Consider the following 8,995-nt stretch of genomic DNA (forward strand, 5'->3'; position numbering starts at 1 on the left):
AAGACCCCCAAAACAAGGACGCAGCAGCCCCAGCATCTCTCCCTGACATGAGCAAACAGGTTATTTCAGACTTCCATGACATACCCCGGGGAAAAGCACCTCTCTGTGGCCGCTCCAAGACCCCCAAAACACGGACTAAGGAGCTCCAGGATCCCTCCCTGCCTTGAGAAAACAGGCTAGTTCACACTTACATTACGTACACCGACAAAGCCACCTCTTCGGGGCCGCTCCAAGACCCCCAAAACACGGACGCAGCAGCCCCAGCATCTCTCCCTGACATGAGCAAACAGGTTATTTCAGACTTCCATGACATACCCCGGGGAAAAGCACCTCTCTGTGGCCGCTCCAAGACCCCCAAAACACGGACTAAGGAGCTCCAGGATCCCTCCCATGTACCTCCAGAACCTCGAGCACCTTGGGTCCCCGGGCCCCCGAACTTAAGCACTCCCCCACGGACTAAACCAAGATGATCACACCCTCAAGAATCTCGTGCCCATGGGAATCTTAAAGGGGGTCTACTTTGCGGTGCTTTACCGTCCGCCCATCAGCACCCATAGTCGGCCTTCCTCACAGCAGCAGCACCCAACCTCCATGGAGGATGTTTCTCGTGCCCCTGGCTACACTTAAAGGGGGTCTACTTTGCGGTGCTTTACCGTCCGCCCATCGGCACCCATAGTCGGCCTTCCTCACAGCAGCAGCACCCAACCTCCATGGAGGATTTTGCTCGTGCCCCTGGCTACACTTAAAGGGGGTCTACTTTGCGGTGCTTTACCGTCCGCCCATCGGCACCCATAGTCGGCCTTCCTCACAGCAGCAGCACCCAACCTCCATGGAGGATTTTGCTCGTGCCCCTGGCTACACTTAAAGGGGGTCTACTTTGCGGTGCTTTACCGTCCGCCCATCAGCACCCATAGTCGGCCTTCTTCACAGCAGCAGCACCCAACCTCCATGGAGGATTTTGCTCGTGCCCCTGGCTACACTTAAAGGGGGTATACTTTGCGGTGCTTTAGCCGTCCGCCCATCAGGCACCCATAGTCGGCCTTCTTCACAGCAGCAGCACCCAACCTCCATGGAGGATTTTGCTCGTGCCCCTGGCTACACTTAAAGGGGGTATACTTTGCGGTGCTTTACCGTCCGCCCATCAGCACCCATAGTCGGCCTTCTTCACAGCAGCAGCACCCAACCTCCATGGAGGATTTTGCTCGTGCCCCTGGCTACACTTAAAGGGGGTATACTTTGCGGTGCTTTACCGTCCGCCCATCAGCACCCATAGTCGGCCTTATTCACAGCAGCAACACCCAACCTCCAGTGGAGGATGTTTCTCGTGCCCCTGGCTACACTTAAAGGGGGTATACTTTGCGGTGCTTTACCGTCCGCCCATCAGCACCCATAGTCGGCCTTATTCACAGCAGCAACACCCAACCTCCAGTGGAGGATGTTATCATGCCCCTGGCAACACTGGTAAACACTGGTAACATATGTCTAGCCGCTGACAGGAACTTGACATCGGAACTTGACATCGCATTTCCATTGAGCGGACTCCCGTACATGGGAAGGGCAAGTCCCACGGTACCTCCGTTCATAAGGCTGACATTTGCCTTACACTTAAAGGGGGTCTACTTTGCGGTGCTTTACCGTCCGCCCATCGGCACCCATAGTCGGCCTTATTCACAGCAGCAACACCCAACCTCCAGTGGAGGATGTTATCATGCCCCTGGCAACACTGGTAAACACTGGTAACATATGTCTAGCCGCTGACAGGAACTTGACATCGGAACTTGACATCGCATTTCCATTGAGCGGACTCCCGTACATGGGAAGGGCAAGTCCCACGGTACCTCCGTTCATAAGGCTGACATTTGCCTTACATACCCTAGGGACCAGAGGGTACAATGGTTGGACATTTACTACCGGCCGCGGTATGCCTAGTGTACAGGGTCCATATAACCGACTTAATGCATAGCGGGAAGTCGGTTATATAGACATCAACAGAATAAGTGTTTAACGGTGATTTAAACTAGTTTATGCGGGGAAAAGAGTGCTCAAAATCGGATTCAACAGGCCATCCACACCGACTCCCATTAAAAGTGATTGAAATGTACAGGAATCTGTCCATTTCAATCACATTTGATGACCCGTCCAGGGTGACTTTCTTCCCCAGGAATTAGTGTCTGAAAGCTGGCTAACATTACTTTAAATACAGTGTGCACATGGCTTTATTACCCATGAAATAGTGTGTGAAAGCTGGGTGAGTTTGATGTGAATTTAAGGAAGATATGGCCATTTCATCCACACCTCACGACTCCCATTAAAAGTGATTGAAATGTACAGGAATCTGTCCATTTCAATCACATTTGATGACCCGTCCAGGGTGACTTTCTTCCCCAGGAATTAGTGTCTGAAAGCTGGCTAACATTACTTTAAATACAGTGTGCACATGGCTTTATTACCCATGAAATAGTGTGTGAAAGCTGGGTGACTTTGATGTGAATTTAAGGAAGATATGGCCATTTCATCCACACCTCACGACTCCCATTAAAAGTGATTGAAATGTACAGGAATCTGTCCATTTCAATCACATTTGATGACCCGTCCAGGGTGACTTTCTTCCCCAGGAATTAGTGTCTGAAAGCTGGCTAACATTACTTTAAATACAGTGTGCACATGGCTTTATTACCCATGAAATAGTGTGTGAAAGCTGGGTGACTTTGATGTGAATTTAAGGAAGATATGGCCATTTCATCCACACCTCACGACTCCCATTAAAAGTGATTGAAATGTACAGGAATCTGTCCATTTCAATCACATTTGATGACCCGTCCAGGGTGACTTTCTTCCCCAGGAATTAGTGTCTGAAAGCTGGCTAACATTACTTTAAATACAGTGTGCACATGGCTTTATTACCCATGAAATAGTGTGTGAAAGCTGGGTGAGTTTGATGTGAATTTAGGGAGGGAGAGCAGCAGCAGCAGCCGCCGCAGCAGCAGCAGCAGCAGGCTGTGACCCTGGCGGAAATACATTGATTGTTTTAGCCAGGAATAAGTGTTTAGAAGGCGGGTAAAGTGTTCCTGCAGCTCCTCCATGACGGTAATAATGATTAGATATCATTGCCAGGGCAGAAAGCTCTTTTTAAAAGTGAAAAAACGATTTGAAACCGTTTGAAATGACTGGCGGGTGCTGATGGAAAGCAGGCGGAAATAAATGGATTGTTTACCCAGGAAAAGGTGTTTAAAAGGCGGGTAAAGTGTCCCTGCAGCTCCTCCATGACGGTAATAATGATTAGAAATCATTTACAGGGCAGAAAGCTGTTTTTAAAAGTGAAAAAACGATTTGAAACCGTTTGAAATGACTGGCGGGTGCTGATGGAAAGCAGGCGGAAATAAATGGATTGTTTACCCAGGAAAAGGTGTTTAAAAGGCGGGTAAAGTGTCCCTGCAGCTCCTCCATGACGGTAATAATGATTAGAAATCATTTACAGGGCAGAAAGCTGTTTTTAAAAGTGAAAAAACGATTTGAAACCGTTTGAAATGACTGGCGGGTGCTGATGGAAAGCAGGCGGAAATACATGGATTGTTTTACCCAGGAGAAGGTGTTTACAAGGCGGGTAAAGTGTTCCTGCAGCCCTTTAAATACAGTGTGCACATGGCTTTATTACCCATGAAATAGTGTGTGAAAGATGGGTAAATTTGCTGTGAATTTAAGGGAGATATGGCCCTTTCAAACAGGGAGATGTACAGGCCTTTATTACCCACGAATTAGTGTCTGAAAGCTGGCTAACATTACTTTAAATACATGGTGCACATGGCTCTGTTACCCATGAAATAGTGTGTGAAAGCTGGGTGAGTTTGATGTGAATTTAAGGAAGATATGGCCATTTCATCCACACCTCACGACTCCCATTCAAAGTGATTGAAATGTACAGCACTCTGTACATTTCAATCACATTTCCCGACCCGGCCAGGGTGACTTTCTTCCCCACGAATTAGTGTCTGAAAGCTGGCTAACATTACTTTAAATGCATGGTGCACATGGCTCTGTTACCCATGAATTAGTGTGTGAAAGATGGGTAACGTTGCTGTGAATTTAAGGGAGATATGGCCATTTCATCCACACCTCACCACTCCCATTCAAAGTGATTGAAATGTACAGCACTCTGTACATTTCAATCACATTTCCCGACCCGACCAGGGTGACTTTCTTCCCCACGAATTAGTGTCTGAAAGCTGGCTAACATTACTTTAAATGCATGGTGCACATGGCTCTGTTACCCATGAATTAGTGTGTGAAAGATGGGTGAGTTTGATGTGAATTTAAGGGAGATATGGCCATTTCATCCACACCTCACGACTCCCATTAAAAGTGATTGAAATGTACAGGAATCTGTCCATTTCAATCACATTTGATGACCCGTCCAGGGTGACTTTCTTCCCCACGAATTAGTGTCTGAAAGCTGGCTAACATTACTTTAAATGCATGGTGTACATGGCTCTGTTACCCATGAATTAGTGTGTGAAAGATGGGTGAGTTTGATGTGAATTTAAGGGAGATATGGCCCTTTCAAACAGGGAGATGTACAGGCCTTTATTACCCACGAATTAGTGTCTGAAAGCTGGCTAACATTACTTTAAATGCATGGTGCACATGGCTCTGTTACCCATGAATTAGTGTGTGAAAGATGGGTAACGTTGCTGTGAATTTAAGGGAGATATGGCCATTTCATCCACACCTCACCACTCCCATTCAAAGTGATTGAAATGTACAGCACTCTGTACATTTCAATCACATTTCACGACCTGTGTAGACTGGCTTTCTTACCCATTAGGTACACCGACAAAGCCACCTCTTCGGGGCCGCTCCAAGACCCCCAAAACACGGACGCAGCAGCCCCAGCATCTCTCCCTGACATGAGCAAACAGGTTATTTCAGACTTCCATGACATACCCCGGGGAAAAGCACCTCTCTGTGGCCGCTCCAAGACCCCCAAAACACGGACTAAGGAGCTCCAGGATCCCTCCCTGCCTTGAGAAAACAGGCTAGTTCACACTTACATTACGTACACCGACAAAGCCACCTCTTCGGGGCCGCTCCAAGACCCCCAAAACACGGACGCAGCAGCCCCAGCATCTCTCCCTGACATGAGCAAACAGGTTATTTCAGACTTCCATGACATACCCCGGGGAAAAGCACCTCTCTGTGGCCGCTCCAAGACCCCCAAAACACGGACTGAGGAGCTCCAGGATCCCTCCCATGTACCTCCAGAACCTCGAGCACCTTGGGTCCCCGGGCCCCCGAACTTAAGCACTCCCCCACGGACTAAACCAAGATGATCACACCCTCAAGAATCTCGTGCCCCTGGCTACACTTAAAGGGGGTCTACTTTGCGGTGCTTTGCCGTCCGCCCATCGGCACCCATAGTCGGCCTTCTTCACAGCAGCAGCACCCAACCTCCATGGAGGATTTTGCTCGTGCCCCTGGCTACACTTAAAGGGGGTCTACTTTGCGGTGCTTTGCCGTCCGCCCATCGGCACCCATAGTCGGCCTTCTTCACAGCAGCAGCACCCAACCTCCATGGAGGATTTTGCTCGTGCCCCTGGCTACACTTAAAGGGGGTCTACTTTGCGGTGCTTTGCCGTCCGCCCATCGGCACCCATAGTCGGCCTTCTTCACAGCAGCAGCACCCAACCTCCATGGAGGATTTTGCTCGTGCCCCTGGCTACACTTAAAGGGGGTCTACTTTGCGGTGCTTTGCCGTCCGCCCATCGGCACCCATAGTCGGCCTTCTTCACAGCAGCAGCACCCAACCTCCATGGAGGATTTTGCTCGTGCCCCTGGCTACACTTAAAGGGGGTCTACTTTGCGGTGCTTTGCCGTCCGCCCATCGGCACCCATAGTCGGCCTTCTTCACAGCAGCAGCACCCAACCTCCATGGAGGATTTTGCTCGTGCCCCTGGCTACACTTAAAGGGGGTCTACTTTGCGGTGCTTTGCCGTCCGCCCATCGGCACCCATAGTCGGCCTTCTTCACAGCAGCAGCACCCAACCTCCATGGAGGATTTTGCTCGTGCCCCTGGCTACACTTAAAGGGGGTCTACTTTGCGGTGCTTTGCCGTCCGCCCATCGGCACCCATAGTCGGCCTTCTTCACAGCACCACCTGCCCTGCTGGAGGTTCACACTTTAACTTTTTTTACCCTCTTCTACCTTACAAATCATCCCACACTTGAGCACTCCTCACTCGGACTAAACACCTACATGCTACCACCAGAACCAGAATATCGTGCCCCTGGGGATCTTAAAAGAAGAAAACCCATAGTGGGATTAAAAACAGAACACTTAGTAATTTTAACAAACTTTATTTACAGTAATATTGACAGTAATAAATAAATTCAAACAGGATATAACGTATTTACAAGGGGACTGATTACAACAACACACTGCATATTTACAAGTTGATCACTGGCAACAGTGGGTGAAGTTGGGGCAGAGTATGGCACCCTCTCTTCACCCATGTCTGAGGGGTTGTGTTCGGCCAGTGACTGGTCCCTCTTCGGGACATGTCTTGGTAGGGAGTCTTGGTAGGGAGCCGGGCTGTGCTCCTCTCCAGAGTTGTCACTGTCGATGTCAATACCCGCAAAAGGGCTCTGGGTGCAGGTCAGCGTACCCTTAATTTCCAGCCACCTCTTCATCCATCCAAATTCTTCTACGGTGAGGTACAGCTGCGCCTCCCCGAACGCGTTGGCCGTCTTGTGGTTACTTACCTGTTATGACAGAGATAGAGAGTGTCAATACAATGTCAATCATGCATATAACTGCCAGAATAAATACATTGATTAATAGCACTCACATGAACCAGGTAGCCGAAGGCAGTGCCAGTTGTATCCGCCTTTCGGACATCGGCGTTGGTCATGTTGGAGTAGACCCCCGGACGGTGGCCATAAATGCAGCTCCAATGAAGAGTCATATACCCATAGAGCAGTGTCCGGGTCGCGGTAGTCGGATTGCTGGCCATCACATCCAGGAGCTGAGGGATGCGAGTGGTGGTCGAAGTCAAGCATGTCATTAGGTCGTTGTGGCTCGGCAGACCTTCCATCTTGTCACGCTTCACTTGCATCTGGTGGATAAGTACTTTTCTCTTCAGGGACTTCAGGATGGCAACTACTTCCCGTTTGATTAAAATCATGTCCGTTTGGCTGAGCCTGCTCCCCTTGCACGGTGTGTCGGCCATGTACTTGAGAAAGTGTGATATATTCTTGATGTAGAAGTCGGAGGTCGTGACCTGAAGGCTTGACTTCATCAGGCTCCGGGACCACCCGCGTATCCTCTTGAGATCCCTCAAAAAGAGCCAGTCAGACAGGCGATTGAAACCGTGTGCCATGAAACTGAGGAACGACTTCACTCTGCTTAGTTTGGAGACTGTGTTTTCCTGGAGCCTCACTGGTGGGTCGATACCTGCATAATGCTCCCGGTATCCTTGCAGATACTCCTCTGTGAAATATAAACAGTACTTTAATGACAACACATGATGTGTTACAGAAACTGCATGTGTCACATAGCCAAAACACTTACCCATGATCCGTGGGAATGTTATGTCCCGCATTATATTTCCCCGGCCCCTGCCCCGGAACCAGGGGGAATTTATGGGAGGGGAGGTTGACGAGGCCTCGGTATGGATGGATGCAGGCTCTGAGGAGCTGGGTGAATGGGTGTGAGAGCCAGTGGGGGACTTGCTGCAGGCGGGAATGGGAGACGTGCTGCAGGCGGGAATGGGAGACGTGCTGCAGGCAGGAATGGGAGACTTGCTGCAGGAGGGACCTTTCGACTTGGACAGCCTCGTTGGTGTCGACTCTGGTCGGGGTCGTTTCTTCAGAATGACCCGCTCTCGTTCCTCCCCATCGAACGCGGGCATGTCCCCGGCCCGCTGATCCATCCTCTGTCGCTTGTCCTTTATCCTCTGCTGCAACTTGCAGCGCAGGGATTTCACCTCAGCAGCATATATGTCCCGCTGAGCCCTCACTGCGTTAGCCTCCAGCCTCCATTCTTTGCAGTCCGGGTTGTCACATTCATTCACCGGGGACAAGGGTGGAGGTTGTGACAGTATATCGTCGTCTGCCACCGTGTCAACAGCCCAAGCGGTAATCATTTCTATTGTGGGGTTTGTCATTCAGAGTTCATAAAGCTCCTTCTTGGCCACTGTCATTTTCATTTGATTTTGAACCACATGTAGTTCCTCCCGGGCCAGCTCAACATGGTCTCTGGCCAAGTGGCGATCCAGCCTTGTGCCGTGGTACTCGCATCCCAGAATGGTACAGGGATGGAGCCTAATGTTGGTCCGTCCGTTGGCCAACAACAGCAGAATTTTTCTTTCATCCAAGTTACGCACACCATGGTTCCTCTGTAGGTGCTTGCTCAGGGCACGGTAGGAGCTATTGCAGATCGGACAACGGACCGCCATCCGACCTGTATTCTTGAGCATTTCGGTACCGGAAAATGTCACCAGAATCGTGGGTAAAAAAGAAGGAAGCGTGAAAAGACTCACGAAAGACGCACTCAGCTTATTTTCAAATCTGTGTTTGTTTTCATTTGCATCATGGTGCGGTGTCCCATTTAGGCACTCGTTAGGCGGGCAGAGATCCCTGTAATCTCCCCTCACGTTCCTCCAGAGTCTGATTCTCCCAAAGGATACCCGACAGTTTCGGGTACGACCCAGAGGGCGCACGGTGGACGGCCAGGGCGAGGCCGCCACACCGCGCTGGAGTCAGGGTACCGGTGAGGCGCAGGACGGAGCACCCGGCAGTAGCCTCCAGCAGACCCCCGCGCGGTTCCCTCGTCCCTCAGAAGAGGTGGAGAGGCGGAGGGGTGGGTCTTTTCATCTGCTGGCGGGTTGCCGGGATAACAGTATCCTCCGGGGAGGCATTGAACCCTTCTCAACTGCCCCCCGGAGGAGGCAGGGGAGTCAGGTACCCAGAGGGTGGACGGCCAGGGCGAGGCCGCCACAACC

The 8,995-nt window shown here is 50.6% G+C and overlaps 1 protein-coding gene across 1 annotated transcript; it reads right to left on the reverse strand.

The window, feature by feature from the left end:
* Positions 1-6,378: 6,378 nt before the first annotated feature.
* On the reverse strand, positions 6,379-8,572 carry LOC139434349 (uncharacterized). The gene is made up of 3 exons (XM_071204214.1): positions 7,564-8,572; positions 6,842-7,482; positions 6,379-6,755 (listed from the first exon to the last, which is right to left on the reverse strand). The coding sequence occupies exons 1-3, from the start codon at positions 8,156-8,158 to the stop codon at positions 6,384-6,386; spliced, it is 1,608 nt and encodes a 535-aa protein (XP_071060315.1). The 5' UTR covers positions 8,159-8,572; the 3' UTR covers positions 6,379-6,383.
* Between the last annotated feature and the right edge of the window lie 423 nt (positions 8,573-8,995).

The sequence above is a fragment of the Pseudochaenichthys georgianus genome, chromosome 1 (genome assembly GCF_902827115.2).
Source record: "Pseudochaenichthys georgianus chromosome 1, fPseGeo1.2, whole genome shotgun sequence".
Lineage (NCBI taxonomy): Eukaryota > Metazoa > Chordata > Actinopteri > Perciformes > Channichthyidae > Pseudochaenichthys > Pseudochaenichthys georgianus.